This window comes from Kogia breviceps, chromosome 6 (genome assembly GCF_026419965.1).
Source record: "Kogia breviceps isolate mKogBre1 chromosome 6, mKogBre1 haplotype 1, whole genome shotgun sequence".
Taxonomy (NCBI): domain Eukaryota; kingdom Metazoa; phylum Chordata; class Mammalia; order Artiodactyla; family Physeteridae; genus Kogia; species Kogia breviceps.
In genome coordinates this window covers 107,265,342-107,284,996 of record NC_081315.1, presented here as the reverse complement: position 1 = coordinate 107,284,996, position 19,655 = coordinate 107,265,342, and the positions used below count along the sequence as shown (strand labels likewise).

The window sequence follows — 19,655 nt, the reverse complement described above, 5'->3', positions numbered from 1 at the left end:
TGGCTCTGTAAGGCTTTATACACGATTCTAGAGAAGCTTGACCTTCAAGTTGGAATGAGAGCTATTTTGTGACGTACTAGAACCCAAACCATCTTTTGGAAGATTGTCTTAAATGTCCTCTACACACAATTATCTTTGGAAAATGCAACAATTTGCACTTAGGAGATTTTCACCTGTGTTACGCAAATTTTCTTCAGAAGAAACAGTGACTTCAAGGCCTCCTTCTTCCTGGAAGGACACGGTCATGCTGTTACCATCTCCTGTTTGCTCAGCAGACGCTGGAGCAATCCACTTGCCACTGCGATCGCTCCTGATAGTCAAGTCCTGCTTGCATGTAGGAGCCAAGAGAGCTACAGCGTAGGCAGCAGGAAAGACTGTCATGTGAGAAGGAGCAATTTCTGATCCTTGGCCATTAATACATTCAGTGGCGGTTTCCAAGTCACCCTCAGGCGCCTGCTGATCATCAGCTTTTTTAGCACCAGTGTTTAGGGCTGTCAAACAGAGCACCCTGATGGAGGAGTCCTCGGCTGCCTGCTCTGGTCCTCGAGGGTGGAGAGGCAAGTCCACACTAACCCCTGCCGGACACCTGCCTGGAGTGCTGTCCCCTGACGTCCCTGCCTCAGGGCTTTCATCTTCTCTCTGAACTTTGCCCGCACAGTCCTTGCCAGACTTCTCTGTCTCTGGTGCACATCCAGCACCTGCAGAGAACATGCTGACCGACACCCTGTCATGCCCTTCCCTGGTGCCCACTGCCACCACGGGGCCCACTTCTTTTTCTCCTGTGGATGGCCCAGGATACTGACAGTTGTCCCCAGCAATTAGGCTGGACAGAGGGGCCTCAGCCTTGCTCATCTTCGAGGCTGACAGGTCATCTTTTCCTTCAGGGCTGCCTGCAGTCAGCTGATTCTCTTCGTGCCTGTTTAGGCCAGTGGCGGCCAGCACACATTCGGCTGTGCTGGTGGAGATGATGGCGGCATCACTCAAGTCCTCTGTCCCCACAATGGCGGGCTGATCTTCATCCTGTGGGACGGCACCCACCATGACTGCCTCACATCCTTCCGAGGTGCTGGTGGAAATCATGGCGGTGTCACTCGTCTCCTCCACTGGTGTGACCAAGGGATGGACTTCCTCCTGAGGGACAGCACTGGACACTGGGCCCTCGCAGTCTTCTACTGAGCTTGTTGAGATGATGGCACTCCCATCTTTCTCTTCCATGCCCAGGATGGATCGCTCACATTCCCTTCCCACAGCCACACCACAAATAGAGGCCTCGCACTCTTCTGCGATGCTGGTGGAAATGAGGGCACACTCATCTTTCTCCTCCTTGCTGGTTGAAGCAAGGGGGCTCTCAACTTCCGCAGGTGCGCTGGGCATGGGCACATCAAAGTCATCAGCGCTCACCAAGACTGGCCCTTTAGCTCTTTCTTCAACTGCTACAACTGGCTGCTGACTCTCGGCACCTTGGATGGTTGTTGCACTGGAAATGGGCACTTCGAACTCCTCCCCTATGCTTGTGGAAATCATGGCACACTCGTCTTTCTCCTCATTTCTTGCAGTCGGGAGTTGGCTCTCATTGCCTGACACTGCGCTGGGCATGGGGGCCTCGAATTCTTCCACATTCACTCTGGGGCCTTCCACGCTTTCTTCAGTTCTCAGGGCACTTGAATGACCTTCTTCTATGTCTACCATCGTGTTTAGCTGCAGGGTGAAATCATTTGTTGTACTGGTAGAAATCATCAAGCCTTTGCCTTGACTTTTACCGCTGGCTAAACAAGCCTGGTTGGTAATACTGACACTGGCTTTAGCAGCCACAAGGCCGTCACAGTCTTCATTTTCCACAGAGGTGATGATACCTTCATCTGCTTTTTCACCTGGTGACGTGTGATGAGCCTTGTATTCTGGGGCTGCACCGGATACAAGAGCTTCATAACTGCCCCCCACCAGGCCAGTGGAAATAGTGGTATCGTCGACTTTTTCTTTTCTGGTGAGCTGACTGTCACTGTGATCTGAAGCCGCACTAGTCATGGGACCCTCACAACCTTCACGAACTGGAGCCACTTCGCCCTTTCCTGCAGCTGCGCTGGTCACGCTGCTTTCCACAATCCCTTTGGCACTGGAGCAGATCTCTGCATCTTTAATGTCCTTCTCGGCACCGCTCATGCTATCAACATTACTCTCATTTGCATTCGGGATGGCAGCCCCGGCCTCGGCTTCCACATGCCCCACCGCAGTGCCAATCCGACCATCCCCTTCTTCTGCACTTTCACAGACAGACACCCCTTCACCTTCTTCCTCAATCCCTGTGCATGTTGACGCATGCCCTATCTCATTTCCTCTTCCAGTACTGGTCACGACACCCTCCCCCTCATCATCTTCCTCCTTCGCGCCTGTGCTGGTCACGATGTCTTCGTCATCGCACGGACCAGCAGCGACTAATGGTATGTTGGTGATGTCTTTGGCAACTGTGCTGTCCATTGCACTCTCTCCGTTTTCTTCTGATTCGGAACTTAGAGCAAAGCCTTCGCTGCTCTCTTCTGAACCTGTGCAACTTGCTGGCCCCTCCCCATCTTCCTCTGTTATCCCTGTGCTGGTGACCGCGCTTTCACCTTCTGGGCCGTCATTCACAGACCCGCCTCCTTCCTGGGTGGGACTGGCTCCCGCTGGCGTGTCATTATCTACTGGGACCTCAGGGGCCCCTGTAACCCTCCGCTCCTCCTGTGGCCCTGCACCAGCTACTGAGCACATGACAAAGCTATCACTTCTCCGTTCTGCTCCTGTACACGTCACAGTCCCCTCAGTTTCCTTCTTGGGGCCCATTCTCATATTTCTCCGAAATCCATCCACCTCTTCACTGCTTAGGGACCCCTCTCTGATTTCTGTGCCAGCACTTGTTACCGCTCCATCACTTTCAACCTCGCTAATAAAAGTAACAGCTCCCTCCACGAGTCCTGAGTCCCCACTTGAAGAACCATCACACTTCCCCTCGGAGCCTGCGCTGGTCACAGCATCATCCTTCTCTTCGGGTGCCGCGCTATTGACGTCATCTTCTGTGGTCCCCGCGGGAGCCGTCACTGGGTCAGTCACTCTTTCTTCTGGCTCGGCCACAGCACACTCCCCACTTTCTCCTTCCTTGGTGCTTGTAAGGAAAGTTTCACTTTCAGCAAATCCTTCTGTGACGACGCCCCCACCCTCCTCTGCTGCAGCAAAGATGGTGCCTTCCCTGGCTTCTAGCCCGATGTGAAGAGAGTGCTTTCTGGAGTGCACACCCATCGTGAGGCCTTCATCCGCCTCGATGCTTGTGCAAGGCACGGCCACCCTGCCCTCTGCTGTCTCTGCAGACGTGGTTGTGGCATCCCCCTCCTTCACTGGGTTTAGGGGAACACCTCTGTCCTTCCCTTCAGTACTGGTGGCAATGGAAGTCTTTTCTGCTCTACCAGACCTGGCTGTTGCAGTCTCAGCTTTCCGGCTCCTTTGGTGTAACACAGAGGATGCAGTGTTGCTTTCAGCACTGGTGTCCACCTCACTGTTTTCATTCCTTCTGTCAGCATCAGTTGGCATGTTTTCTATTTCAACTGGGCCTCTACTATGCTTAAGTCCAACAGTTTCAGCATCTTTTTCTGTACTCACACCTACCACCTGATCAACAGCAATGCCATCCTTTTGGCCATTTTCTACAGAAGCCTTAATTGTCTGCTTTGAATTCAAGTTACTTCCTTTCCCAGCCATGTCCATTGAGCCACCTTCTTCGATAACATTCTCATTTTCCATAGTCATGTCTGTTAACTCACTACCAAGAGGCATGTTTACTTTTCCTTGTTTGCTGTGGAGTACAGTGGCCTGGGAACCTTCTGGAATGTGTCTTTTGTTATCCATGCTTGCTTTTGCTGGTTTATCTACTGTGGAAACTGCGGAAACTGCATCACCTTCTTTGCTGTCACTTGCCCTAGGGACTTCTGATTCCCTAAGAGTCAAGCTTTGGTTAGGGATTTCAGAGTGGTCCACAAGCAAGGTGCTGGCTGTGCCACCTTCTGAAACAGTTCTTTTGTCAACTAAAGGAGTTACACATGAAGCATAAGATTGTTTCTGAGGCACAGCAGTCACAGAACTTAACGACAGGGAAGAGTCTACATTTGTGGAATGTTCAAGAGCAGTATCTCCTTGAGCAACATGCTCTTCAGTGGGTCTGGTGGCGTTTTTCAAATTCTTTTGTGCCCTGTCACTTTCTGACAGATAACGAGGTAACAATTGATGACTCGTTTCGGAGTCTACATTCATTTCATTAGTTCCTTGTTGAGCAGGCTCTTTCTCCCCAGGATTCAGTTTGGACACAGCACTTTGGAGATGCACTTTCTTGGTTAGGGTGCTTTTATGGTCAGCATGCTTTTCAGAATTACCAACAGTTCCTGTTCCACGTCCTGATTTACAGGCTGGCGCTGCTGTTTTTGAATCTACTGTGGAAGTTCGTAACTCATCCTTTAGAACTGTAGTGGTTTTTTGTTTTGTAATATTTTCTAAGTCAATGTCTTGCTGAGAACTACTGCTTCTGATGTTTTGGGTTTTGGGTACTTCCAATGCATTTTCCATGGCTGGCTCCAGATCAATTTCCATTGGCTCTTGTTCGGGGATCAAGGCAGGATCACCACTTTTTTTTGGTCTCTGAAGGGAGGAACTACTGGGAGTGCCCAAAGGGTTTGCAGCTGGTTTTTCTTCTCCTTTGGTCACTTCTTGGGATAAGCTTCCTCTTCGATTTTCACACAACCTTCTGCTTAATTTCTTTTCCACGACTGAACTATTTCCTCTGGGCTTTTCATGACTGCTGTCAACTTCCTTACCATCCTTGTCCTCTGATTTATTTTCTTCCTTCTTTTTCACGTCCTTACTACTATGCTTTAAGCTCCTGCTTTTGTGCCCATCTGATAACTTTCTCTCAAGTCTGGCGGAGCTCGACTCTTTATCACCCTTGTGCTTCTCCTTTGCTAGTGGTAACTTCGTTTTGTGACTGGACTCTCTCTGTGCACCATGTGTTGAAGAGGCAGTGCTCTCTGATGCAGGTTCCATACCACTTTCCTCAGAAGGTCTGTCTTCAACTCTAGACTTCCGCAGCCTATCTGGGTCACTTTCTTCTGTGTTCTTCTCCTTATCTGGTTTTGAAGTGGTCACCTGTTTCGTGACATTTTCTTGTGATTCTGTTTCAACTGTTTTTAACTGTTTGCCTTGGCTCTTGGATTTAGACTTTAACACAAGTTTCTCTTCTAACAAGCTCTTGGTTCTTCGTTTCTCCTTGTGAATAACCTCTTCTGCTTTTGAATTACTATCTACATTAGTTGAGTCCATATCACATTTATCCTCTGAGTAACTTTCACTTCTTCTCTGTAATGTGCTTCCATGTTGCTTGGAACTCAGAGAATCTTTCTGAATTTTAGAATCACTTGATCTTCTTGATTTGTGCTCTGCCTTAGTTTTGTCGGCTGACCCGTGTTTCTCTTTTCTGTTGTTTTCTTTACGAACATTCTCATCGGTTTTTATAATATATTCAGAAACTGGCTTACCATCTTTGCCCAAAATTGATAATTTCCTTTCATTCCTATGTTTACTTTTTCGTTCAGCTTTATCATCTGAAGAAAGCCTTGTTTGTTGACTTGGCTTCTGAATATTTTCATCAACTTTTAAGCCTTTCTCAGAAGAGTGAAGCTCAGTCTCATCACCTGTTTTATGTGTACTGTCACCTTTATACTTATGTTTTGTAGACAGTTTGTCTTCTGACAAAGTTTTCTCTTTTTCAGGCTTGTCCTTGGAGGATTTTGTCTCTTTCTTAGGCAGGCTTCTCAAGTGTGGTGTTTCAGAATCATCCTTCTTTAGATGCTTTTCATTTTTAAGTGTGCATTTCTGTTTCTGGAGTTCTTCTGTGCCACTTTCTGACCGTTCCACTGGCCTCTTCCCATCTCTCACGTCAGTCTCTTCCTGCACCCCTTCCACCACAACAGGGGTTGATGTCCGTCTTTTATGTTCTCTTTCTATTTTGGATTCATTTTTGTTTTCATCAGCTGAATGCAAAGACTCTGAAAGTCTCCGAGCAGGTTTACTTGGTTCACTCTTTGCATGAACGTGCTTCAAATCCTTTGAAGAAGATACTTTTTCCTTTTCACAATGCTGTAAGAAATTAAAAGTTAAATTATAAGAAATGCTAATATTAATTTTTATATTCACATCTAACATTTGGGTGCATATAGTATGTTGAGTGCTATCACATGTTACACCTTACTTATTTATTATTTAACCTTTGCCAGCTGCCAGTAGATATTGTTAACTTCATTCTATGCATCAGGAACCTGAAACTCAGCATGATTCAGTAACTTGACACCCAGCAACGAGTTCAGATGATTTCATTCTGAGTCTAGTACCCTTCCCACTACATTGCACCATCTTTTTAGAGAGTAGTTCTTTCTCCTGAGATGCATCCATGCATTTGAGGCCTTCTTAAACTCTAAGTTGCTAAAGCCCACTAATGCCCAGTGGTCATTAATAAATATAAGCTGAAAGAATGACAAAGCAATGTTCTTTTTACTCCAAAAGCTGAAAACCTAATGAAGACAATTTAAAAATTTTGCAGTGAAATAAAGGTTTCTTATATTTTAATTTAGAAACCCAAATTATTTATGGGAACTCCATGAATTTAGGTTACCTGTAAGACAAGCTACCTAGGAAGCCTCAAATGCACACAATAACTCACGGTAATAATAATGTTATATATAATGTATGTATACGTTGATGTATCCAAGGGAAGATACTGATAGACCAAAACATCCGAACTTTCCTCCCTACCCCACAGTAGGGCAGTGAGGGGATTAATGTTAATGACTAAGCACACTCTAATAAAGACTCATGGACTAGCTATAATTATTCTTATTCAAATAATGGGCTGAAGTCCTCAGAAAGCCCTCTGTGTCTCTGGGTCAGTTTATCATTGCACCTTTTTTTACATTTTAACAACTAGTAATATTGGGACCAACATCTTAAAAAAATACTTTAAAATTAAACTCCTCAAAGAAAGAACAGGGATTTCATCAACCTAATTCTACGGTAAGTTCTAACCAATTAATGTGAATAAAATTTTATGAGAAAATTTTTCACAGAAATTTCTCATAAAATAAAGTTAAATATTTAAAGATATGCCATTAGAATATCAGGATATACTTATAAATATGCCTCTAATTTCTTGATAAAGACATCAAGAACATTTACTGGCTATGAATAAATAATTACTAAACCATTAGTGTTTCCCTTACAAGTATTATTAAGATAGTTCAGCTACACAGTTATAAATATGGCAGTATACATAAACATTTAAACCCAGTGAAAACAAAAGCTTATCTCAACAAAATAAGGCAAAAAGGAGAAATGTATTTATTGAACATTTTGGGGGTAGTTTTATGTACATATTTTTACTATTTAAAATGATCACATCTTAGAAACAATCTAAGTGCTCAACTAAGAGGAAATGCTTAAATTATGGTATTCAATATAATATCATACAATCAAATATAATTAGGAAGTTATAGCATACAATGAGTAAAGAGGGAACATTAAAAACACTTTGCAAAAATACAACTACTCTACAAAATTATGAACATATGTTGATAAGAATGGAAGAGAATAAAACAGATAATCTATTTGTAGAGGGATTTTTAACTTTTTTTCCCTTTTCTTTTTCATTATTATTCCTGGCAATTTTATTATTGCCAATATAGGAAATAAGAGGTCGGGAAGTTGGGGGAAGGGAAGGGAGTAGAAAAGTAGCTATTATCCAGATAAAAGATCATATGAATCAACTTGCCAACATGAGGACTTCAGACCATAACAGGATGGGGGTGTTAGAATGCTGAATGTGATGGATTTTTTATTCAACTTGCAAAAAAATCGGATTGTATTCTAAGTTTTACTACAAAGCACTGAATGGCGTATATCTAACAAAAGAACAGTTAAAATGGGGTTTTATTAATCAAGACATACCTCACTTGTTTTGAGGGTTTCTTTGGAATCTTCTTCAGATTGCTGTTTCTTTTTAGAATTCTCGTCAACGTTCCTAGGTGGGGGAAAAAGTGAAATATGAAAGACGGAAGAGATATGGGAACATATGTATATGTATAACTGATATACTTTGTTATAAAGCAGAAACTAACACACCATTGTAAAGCAATTATACTCCAATAAAGATGTTAAAAAAAAGTGAAATATGAACTTTGAATCAAATATCAGAATTTCTCAGGAAGATTAAAAACAAAACCTTGGCTTTTCTTTACTATAAACATTTAATCTGTACATAGAGACTTGTGTATTTCAATTTAAATCCTATACTTGGTCAACAGTGAAGAACTCAATCCCAACTGTGACATGGAACACTCTTGGCCCTATAAAAGTATTCTTGAAAAAAAATTTCCTGAATGTTGCTTGAAGATGAATATGATATGGGCTACAATTTCATTTTGAAAGTCTTATCTTTTGAATAAACAGGGTAGTTTTATTTATTCAGATCAACAGGAATGAGGTCTATAAGAAAAATGAGAGCTAACTCTTCCCACTGAGTTCTGCAAATGATTGATTCAGCTATCTTCAAGTTTAAGATAAATTTATATAACTACATCACGATGGAACAGCAAAGTTATATCCCATGCCTAGACAGCCACTCTCAATGTCTTCAGCTTTGTAATTCTTATAGAATTAACCATGATAATGCAGTACTAAAAAAATTTTGGCTTGGACCTCTGGTTTATGGGGAGAAGTATGAGATTCTGGTGAAGAGAACTGCATGGAAAGACTGGAGAATGGAAGCAGTCACTGTCAGTAAGACGTAACTGAATGTCCAGAATAGGGATACTTCCTGAGTACTTCTAGAGGGTCTCTAAACTCTCTGAAACTCTAGGGACAACTGTGTGATTATGCATGTGCATTGTTCTGGGCAAAGAGCCCAAAGCTTCCATCACATAATCTAAAAAGTCTGCCCCCCTCAAAAGATTAGTGTACACTACTTTGAAATATTATAGATATTAATACAATGAATTAAGATACTGAAAAGGAAACTTTAAGGTCTTTCATAAACATGGAATAACATACACATTAAAGGTCTCACTCTTTACTGTCATTTTCAAAGCCTCTCTTCTGAAAGCATGCCGAGAGAATGTTACAGTGGGAATGTGGTCAGATAAAATATGTACCTGGAATCCTTTTTTCTCTTTTTGCTTAAGGCTACCTTTTTCTCTAAAACTTTCCGTTCTTTAAGGACTTCTTTACTTCGGGGGGCTTTGGGTTCCAAACTCTTTGTTGATGATTCTTCTAAGTCCACACTACTTTTGCCTGGGAAAGAAGCAATCAATAAACTATCTCACAACAAAGTTTTAAAAACAGTGTAATATTTATTTTTCATTAAGATTTTCTAATCACTGTAAAAATGCAAAATGGCTTTAATATCTCTAAGCTGTGTTAGAATAAAAATAATTTTTTAGATGGAGAAGTCATATTTTTTATTTCAAATGTTCATATATGTACATCTGTGTATTTTATATCACACAAGATCAGTGTCCAGAGGAAGTTCAATTTTGTTCAATGAAATATTCCAGATAAATGTTTGACATTTTGGATAACATAAAGTATAGATGAATTCCATTATTATCACTGCAAGGCTTGAGGACTCACAGGTTAACAATAAATTTTCCAGTGATAATTCATTCCACCATCACTGGAGAATAAATTGCTAACATGTGAGGTGTATTATCTGGTATGTGATAGAATGTTTACTTTATATACAGAAATATAATTTAAAAAGTGATGAAACACATTAGATTAAAAAGGAAATCTTCCATAACTTAAAATACATAATTTTAAAAAGTGAAGTTTTATTGAGATACGATTATAAAATAAAATGATCAAAATTATATCTCATAAATTATATTAATAGCTAGAAAATAATGGAGTATATAAGGTAGTTTAAAATATTAAAAGTTAACATCTCTCATACCTTGATTCTTAGCTTTTGAAGACTTTGTCTTTTCTGCTTTCTGTTTTCGTTTTTCCTCAAGTTTCTCTCTATTAATTTGCCTTCTTAAAAGTCTCTCTTCTTTTTCTTTAGCCTAAAACCACAAAATATTCATAATTATCCTGACAGATTATCAGGCAAAAGCAAAAGCACTTTGGGGAAAAAAGTACACTTGCTCTTCAGATGTTCTTACAAATTAATGGGCTCTGCAAAAGTGCATATTTACTACTATATACATATGTGTGTGTGCATGTGTTTCAATCTACACGCTACCAGAAGAATAAAAGAGAGAGAAGTTAAATGTTTCCATTACTCTTAAAGAATGCTGTCAATTTAAAGGTATCATTTTGTGAAGTGGTGGCTTAATAAACTGCTATTTTAGTTAAAAGGATAGCTGTAAAAATATCTATGAGCATCAAGTGTAGAGGTAGGTCTCCATAATTTTTTTATTTTCTCAAAAAAAGAACGTTGAAATACAGATTCAAGTGACAGGCTAGTCCTACAACAAATGTGACTTTCTGGTCATAATCTCAGGACCCAGGTTTTAGACATGGGACTTTCTGCAGTCATATTTTAAAGCCAGAGAAAATCCAGTCATTGTGTGTTACTGTACCATCTCTTTCCCACCCAGAACTCAAAGCCTCAAAGCACCAAACATCCTAAGCATAAGCATAACTCCTTATCAACTAACCTCAAGAGATAAGCCACTATTAACATTCTGGTGTACTTCTTTCAAGTCATTTTTCATGTAGTAATATTTCCTCAATCTATGATGCACAATTTTTCATATTTTAATGTTTCTGAAATCACAAGCCATCTAAAATTGATGTACATATACAACAAGGTAGCAATTTTTTCTCTAAAAAGTTGTTAATAATAGCACACCTTAGAAGTATTTTCAAATGCAGGAAATATGTGGATGGACTGTGCTTCCCTCTTAATACTATGTTAATGGCTGATGTCATCTCTCTTTATGGCTGGATCCATATTTGAGTCAAACATTTTGACACTATGAAACACCTAGGTTGTTACCAGTTTTTTTCACTACCATTAATCATGATATGAACACCTCCATCATATGTTTATGTCTATTCTGCCTAGTTAAATGACAAGGTTCCTGAAAGTAGAACCTATATGTCACTGTTTCAAATGCTCACCAGTACCTTGTAAACAGACTAGTCAAGTTTGCCAACCTGATTTAATAGTTTAAAATAATAAGAGATCAAATCTGACTTACTATAGATTGCCGCCGTTGTTCTACAGTAAGCTCGTCATCAGAATCACTATAATACTTTGAATAAAGATATGGTTTGTGAACATAAGCATGCCGTACACTTTTTGCTTTTCCTTCACTGGAATCATTGGTTTGAGTTTTTGTTTTGTTCTGCTTGTTCTTTTCTTCGTCTGGAAGAAAGTCAATAGGAAGATGAGTGCTTCTGTTAATCAGCAATAAGATCAACATTATGCTTGATCAGCATCAAGAGGCAAAAGTTGAATCGATGTAGTTTGAGTGTATTTGTAGGTCTGACAGGAGAAATATCAGTATTTGAACATCCAGATATTGACATTTTTAAAGGATATAATCCATTTATTTATTTATTTATTTATTTTGGCTGCACCACATGTCATGTGGAACTTCCCCAACCAGTGATTGAATCTGTGCACCCTGCACTGGAAATGCAGAGGCTTAACCACTGGACCACCAGGTAAGTCCTCTTGATTTATTAATTTTTTCCTTTCTTTCAGCTTCTCACATACCAAAAGGCAAAGAAAAATTAGGCCTTATAGTTATTTGTTTCTTTGACAAATAGTTAATCCTCATTTGTATGCAAATAGACTTGGTATGAATGCTTTACCAGTATTTAATTGAAAAAATTCACCTGAAGCAACACTTTAAAGTAAACTTGAGATGTTATGACAACCTGTGATCTTTCTTTTATGGAAGAGGGAAGAATCAATAACTGGCCCTACACCAAGTATATACTAAAACCCCTCTACCTTAGGAAGGAGGATAAGTTCCCCATGGCACAGCAAGAAGTAAAGAAGTGGTACCAAGTACTGATTAGTACTCTCAAAAGACCCACTTTCTTACTTTTTGGATCCCATACATAGAAAATCCAGTTCTGTCCAGGAAAAACCTTGAAAAGACCCAATAAAGGATCTAGAATTAAAACTTCCATTTGGCTAGAGAAAGTGGAGTTTTAACAGGATGAGAGCATTCTTACATCAGTACTCAAATGACCTCATGAGGATAATTATGAAGAGTGGAGATTGCTGCTAATTCAGTTTTTTAATGGATACTAAGAAAAGAATGAAAAATGGGAGATACAGAAAAATACATCTGTGGCATTAAAACCTTCTACTTTTTCTCCCCTATGGTTTTCTCTCTAGGTATTCTATCCAAGAGCCAGCAACAAAGTTACAAGATGCCACCTACAGGCAATTGCAAATAATATTCAATAGTTTTGACTTTGTAAAAGGTCATAAACAATATTTAATCATGTGGTAAAGAACAGCATAGGTATTGATTATAAGTCCAGACACAGGTTTGAAATGGCGCTGTGCTCACTAGTTATATCACCCTGGACTAGACACCCTGTCTTGGCGACTCTGTTTCCTCACCTGCACCTATACAATAGTGTAATAACTGAGCACAGTGCCTGGAACACACTAAGTACTTAATAAGGGTTGGCTGAAAAACAAACTATATAATAAAAGAGAGGTCTGGTCTTTCTCCTCCATTCTGGGAGGTAATCTCTAAGCCTTTGGACTATCATGCCTGATAGGAGTGTTTTTATTTACCTAGGGTCATGGGTCAAGCTAAATTGCCTAATAGTGTGATTTAGGGTGGGAGCATTGGGTCATGGGGTATCAGTTTGACCCCAAGAGGGGCTGGAGGCTGAGACCAGACAGATGGGCAGTCAACTAGGTGTACATGATGAAGCCCCAATAAAAACTTCAGACATCAAGACTCCAGTGAGTTTCCCTGCTTGGCAATAATCTGTATACACTGTCAGATGTCAATTCCAGGAAGGGCACTGTGTCCACAACACCACAAGGAAAGGACAATTGGGAGACAGCAGAAGCAAGAAGAAGTACAATCCTGCAGCCTGCGGTACAGAATCCACAATCACAGAAAATTATATGAAAAGAAATGGTAAAGGTATATATGTCACAGGTAAAGGAAAAAGATAAAACCCCAGAAAAACAACTAAGTGGAGATAGGCAACCTTCCGGAAAAAGAATTCAGGATAATGATAGTGAAGATGATCCAGGATCTTGGAGGAAGAATAGAGGCAAGGATCGAGAAGATGCAAGAAATGTTTAATAAAGACTGAGAAGAACTAAAGAAAAAACAAACAGATATGAACAATATCATAACTGAAATGAAAAGGACACCAGAAGGAATTAATAGCAGAATAAGTGAGGCAGAAGAATGGATAAGTGACCTCAAAGACAGAATGGTGGAAATCACTGCTGCAGAACAAAATAAAGAAAAAAGAATGAAAAGAAATGAAGACAGTCTAAGAGACCTCTGGGATAACATTAAATGCACCAACATTCGCATTATAGGGGTCCCAGAGAAAGAAGAGAGAGAAAGGACCTGAGAAAATATTTGAATAGATAATTCCTAATAACTTCCCTAACATGGGAAAGGAAACAGTCACCCAAGTCCAGGAAGCACAGAGTCCCAGTCAGGATAAACCCAAGGAGGAACATGCTGAGACACACAGTAATCAAATTGACAAAATTAAAGACAAAGAAAAAATACTAAAAGCAACAAGGGAAAAATGACAAACAACATACAAGGGAATCCCCATGAAGTTATCAGCTTATTTTTCAGCAGAAACTCTGAAGAAGGAGCGGCGCAATACATTTAAAGCGATGAAAGGGAAGAACCTACAACTAAGAATACCCTACCCAACAAGGTTCTCATTCAGATTAGACAAAGAAATCAAAAGTTTCACAGACAAGCAAAAGCTAAGAGAGTTCAGCACCACCAGACCAGCTTTGCAACAAATGCTAAAGGAACTTCTGTAGGTGGGGAAGACACCAGCAACTTAAAACAATCTTGTACATACATAGACTGCTATATCAAAACTGCATGGGAACAGCAAACCCCAAAACTACTACACACACACACAGAAAAAGCAACCTGAACACAACACTAAGGATGGTCATCAAACCACAGAAGAGAATCAGAGAGGGAGGGAAGAAAAAAGACCTACAAAATCAAACCCCAAACAATTAAGCAATAGGAACTTACACATTGATAATTACCATAAATGTAAATGGATTAAATGCTCCAATCGAAAGACACAGACTGGCTGAATAAATATAAAAACAAGACCCATATATACATTGTCTATAACAGACCCACTTCAGACCTAGGGACACATACAGACTGAAAGTGAGGGGATGGAAAAAGGTATTCCACGCAAATAGAGATCAAAAGAACGCTGGAGTAGCAATACTCGTATCAGACAAAATAGACTTTAAAATAAAGACTGTTATAGACAAAGAAGGACACCACATAATGATAAAGGGATCAATCCAAGAAGAAGATATAACAATTATAAACATATACGCACTCAACATAGGAGCACATCATATATAAGGCAAATACCAACAGCCATAAAGGGAGAAATCAACAGTAACACAATAAGAGTTGGGGACTTTAACACCCCACTCTCAGCAATGCACAGATGATCTAGACAGGAAATTAATAAGGAAACACAGGCCTTAAATCATACATTAGACCAGATGGACTTAATTGATATTTATAGAGCATTCCATCTAAAATCAGAATTCACATTATTCTCATGCACACATGGAACATTCTCCAGGATTGACCACATGCTGGGCCTTAAAACGAGCCTTGGTAAATTTAAGAAAACTGAAATCATATCAAGCATCTTTTCCAACCACAATGCTATGAGATTAGAAATAAACTAAAAGAAAAAAAACCTGTAAAAAACCACAAACATATGGAGACTACAAAACATGCTACTAGACAACCAATGGATCACTGAAGAAATCAGAGGAAATTAAAAAATACCTAGAGACAAATGAAAATGAAAGCAAAGATCCAAAACCTATGGGATGCAGCAAAAGCAGTTGTAAGAGGGAAGTTTATAGCAATACAGTATTACCTCAGGAAAAAAGAAAAATCTCAAATAAACAACCGAATCTTACACCTAAAGCAACTAGAGAAAGAAAAACAAGCAAAACCTAAAGTCAGTAGAAGGAAAGAAATTATAAAGACCAGGACAGAAATAAATGAAATAGAGATGAAGAAAACAATAGCAAAGATCAATAAAACTGAAAGCTGGTTCTTTGAGAAGATAAACAAAATTGATAAACCATTAGCCAGACTCATCAAGAAAAAGAGGAAGAGGACTGAAATCAATAAAATTAGAAATGAAAAAGAAGTTACAACAGACACCGCAGAAATACAAAGCATCCTAAGAGACTATGATAAGCAACTGTATGCCAATAAAATGGACAATCTGGAAGAAATGGACAAATTCGTAGAAAGGTACAATCTCCGAAGACTGACCAGGAAGAAATAGGAAATATGAACAGACTGATCACAAGTACTCAAATTGAAACTGTGATTAAAAAACTCCCAACAAACAAAAGTCCAAGACCAGATGGCTTCACAGGTGAATTCTATGAAACATTTAGAAAATAGCTAACACCTATCTTTCTGAAATTGTTCCAAAAAATTGTAGATGGAGGAAAATGCCCAAATTCATTGTATGAGGCCACCATCACCCTGATACCAAAACCAGACAAAGATATCACAAAAAAAGAAAATTACAGGCCAGTATCACTGATGAACATAGACACAAAAATCCTCAAAATACTAGCAATCTGAATCTAACAGTACATTAAAAGGATCATACACCATGATCAAGTAGGATCCATCCCAGGGATACAAGGATTTTTTAATTTCTGCAAATCAATCAATGTGATACAAGAACAAATTGAAGAGTAAAACCCATATCATCATCTTAACAGATGCAGAAAAAGCTTTTGACAAAATTCAACACCCATTTATGATAAAAAACTCTCCAGAAAGTGGGCACAGACAGAACATACCTCAACATAATAAAGGCTATATACATAAACCTACAGTTAACATGATACTCAGCAGTGAAAAAAGCTAAAAGCATTTCCTCTAAGATCAGGAACAAGACAAGGATGTCTGCTTTCGCCACTTTTATTCAACATGGTTTCAGAAGTCAGAAAATAAATAAATAAATAAAAGGAATCCAAATTGGAAAAGAAGTTAAACTGTCACTGTCTGCAGATGATATGATACTATATGCACAAAATCCCAAAGATGCTACCAGAAAACTACTAGAGCTCATCAATGAATTCGGTAAAGTCGCAGGCTACAAAATTAATACACAGAAATCTCTTTCATTTCTATACACTAAACAAAAGGTCAAAAGAGAAATTCAAGAAACAATCCCACTTAACATCGCATCTAAAAGAATAATATATGTAGAAATAAACCTACTTAAGGAGACAAAAAACCTGTACTCCGAAAACTGTAAGATGCTGATGAAAGAAATCAAAGATGACACAAACAGATGGAAAGATATACCATATTCTTGGATCGGAAGAATCTATATTGTCAAAATGACTATACTACTAAAGGCAATCTACAGATTCAATGCAATCCCTATCAAATTACCAATAGCATTTTTCACAGAACTAAAACAATCTTAAAATATGTATGGAGACACAAGAGGCCCCGAATAGCCAAAGCAATCTTGAGAAAGAAAATTGCAGCTGGAAGAATCAGGCACCCGGACTTCAGACTATACTGCAAAGCTCTAGTCATTAGAACAGAATGGTACTGACACAAAAATAGAACTATAGATCGATGGAACAGGATAGAAAGCCCAGAGACAAACCCATGCACCTATGGTCAATTAATCTACAACAAAAGAGGCAAGACTACACAATGGAGGAAAGACAGTCTCTTCAATAAGTGGTGCTGGGAAAACTGGACAGCTACATGTATAAAAAATGAAATTATAACAGTCTTTTAACACCATACACAAAAATAAACTCAGAATGGATTAAAGACCTAAATGTGAGACTGGACACTGCAAAACTCTTAGAGGAAAACACAGGCAGAACACTCTCTGACATAAATCGCAGCAATCTTTTTCAATCCATCTCCCAGAGTAATGGAAATAAAAACAAAAATAAATAAATGGGACCTAATTAAACTTAAGAGCTTTTGCACAGCAAAGGAAACAACAAACAAAATGAAAAGACAATCAGAGATTGGGAGAAAATATTTGCAAATGATGTGACTGACAAGGGATCTGTCTCCAAAATTTACAATCAGCTCATGCGGCTTAATATCATCAAAACAAACAACACAATCGACAAATAGGCAGAAGACCTAAACAGATATTTCTCCAAAGAAGACATACAGATGCCCAAGAGGCACATGAAAAGATACTCAACATCACTAATTATTAGAGAAATGCAAATCAAAACTACAATGAGATATTACCTCACACCACCAGGCCATCATCAAAAACTCCACAAACAATAAATGCTGGAGAGGGTGTGGAGAGAAGGGAGCCCTCCCACACTGTTGGTGGGAATATAAACTGACACAGCCACTATGGAGAACAGTATGGAGGTTCCCTAAGAAACTAAAAACAGAGCTAGCATATGATCCTGCAATCCCACTCCTGGGCATATACCTGTACAAAAACATGGTCTGGAAGGATACATGCACCCCAACGTTCATTGCAGCGCTGTTTACAATAGCTGAGACATGGAAGCAAACTAAATGTCCATTGACAGAAGAATGGATAAAGAAGATGTGGTACATATATACAATGGATTATTACTCAGCCATTAAATATAATGAAACAATGCCATTTGCAGCAACATGGATGGACCTACAGATTGTCATACTGAGTAAAGTAAGTCAGACAGAGAAAGAGAAATATAGTATGATATCGCTTATATGCAGAATCTAAAAAAAATGATACAAATGAACTTCTTTACACAACAGAAACAGACTTGCAGACTTAGAGAATGAACTTATGCTTACCAAGGGGGGAAGAATGGGAGGGAGGGATAGTTAGGGAGTTTGGGATTTCCATGTACACACTGCTGTATTTAAAATGGATTACCAACAAGGACCTACTGTATAGCACAGGGAACTCTGTTCAATATTCTGTAACAACCTAATTGGGAAAAGAATTTGAAAAAGAATAGATACATGTATAACTGAATCACTTTGTTGTACACCTGAAACTAACACAGCATTGTTAATCAACTATACTCCAGTATAAAATAAAATGTTACAAAAATATATCCTGTGACAAACCATAATGGAAAGGAATATGAAAAAGAATGTATATGAATGTATAACTGAATCACTTTGCTGTGTAGCAGAAATTAACACAACATTGTAAATCAGCTAGACTTCAATAAAATAAAAAAAAATTAAAAAAAATAAAAAAAGAAAAAGAAAAAGAAAGGACAAGTGGAAGCTCTATGTGTGAACTTTGCCAGACTCTAGCCTATGTGTCTCTTCCCTTGGCTGATTTTAATGTGTCCCTTAGCTGTAATAAACCATAACTATGAGTTTAAGAACTTTCAATGAGTTCTGTGAATCCTTCTAGTGAATTACCAAACCTAAAGTTGGTCTTGGGGACTCCGAATTTGCAATTGGTGTCAAACATGAGGGCAGTCTTGTGGACTGTGCTACTGACACATGGCACATTCGTACAAGATCTTTTATAATAATCCTAGGGAATGGAGTTAAGAGATAGAGAACTTAGGCTTGTTGAGGTTTAGTAACTTACCAAGCTTGCTCAGACAGACAACCTCAGAGCTGGGACTCAGGAACAAATCTTCCAACTATAAAGTCCCACGCTCTTGCCACTGTACCACACTGTCTTTCATGATACAGCCATCTGAATATACAAATACTGTTCAACGGGAAGCTTCACAAAGGCATTATTAGGTAAAATGTTTTACCATCTGATGTAATCTCTCCTTCTTCCATGCTGTCAGACATTACAACTTCCTCCTCAGTGTCTTCTTCAAAAGATGAAAGGTCACTGGTGTGGACAGAGCTAACTGTGATGTCTGTAAGTCCATCCACATCAGAATCTATCAAAGAGAAATCTTCAAGAAGGAAATATAACAGAAAATAAGTCATCTTGTTATATAAGAATACACACAGCACCCAATTCCTAAATTACATTAAAAATTTTCTGGTTTAAATACTGTCAAATAAAAAGAACTTCAACTTCAGAAATAATCTCTCAGCATTAGTAGCCAATATCAAATAAGGTACAGTTGTTTGCAGAAAATACAAAGGCAAATTATCCTGTAAAATTAATGAAACTCATAATTCATGGTCTGAATGATATAAACAAAGGAAATTTTAAGTAAGGAGCTGAAATATTTACTGTCTAATACTTTAAAGATTATGAATTAAGTTGCTTGGAATAATGTATATGAATAAATTACAAGAGTTACATTATAAGGTTTAGAACTTCTCTGTTCATTTACTTTGTGAATTGGTACATTAGTATAGAAAAGAAATATACAAATATTTATTGCTCAT

The 19,655-nt window shown here is 38.9% G+C and overlaps 1 protein-coding gene across 2 annotated transcripts in view; it reads right to left on the bottom strand.

Annotated features, from left to right (window-relative positions):
• The window catches only part of BOD1L1 (biorientation of chromosomes in cell division 1 like 1), a 56,076-nt gene that overhangs the window by 24,932 nt on the left and 11,489 nt on the right, over nt 1-19,655 (bottom strand). For both annotated transcript variants that reach the window (XR_010841116.1, XM_059066301.2), the window contains exons 5-10: nt 19,061-19,210; nt 11,268-11,434; nt 10,013-10,124; nt 9,213-9,351; nt 8,011-8,083; nt 174-6,150 (exon numbers count right to left, since the gene is read on the bottom strand). Coding sequence is in view for 1 of the 2 variants with exons in the window: in XM_059066301.2 (XP_058922284.1) it covers nt 174-6,150; nt 8,011-8,083; nt 9,213-9,351; nt 10,013-10,124; nt 11,268-11,434; nt 19,061-19,210 (6,618 nt within the window). In the remaining variant the exon portion in view is untranslated. The remainder of the gene's footprint in view (nt 1-173; nt 6,151-8,010; nt 8,084-9,212; nt 9,352-10,012; nt 10,125-11,267; nt 11,435-19,060; nt 19,211-19,655) is intronic.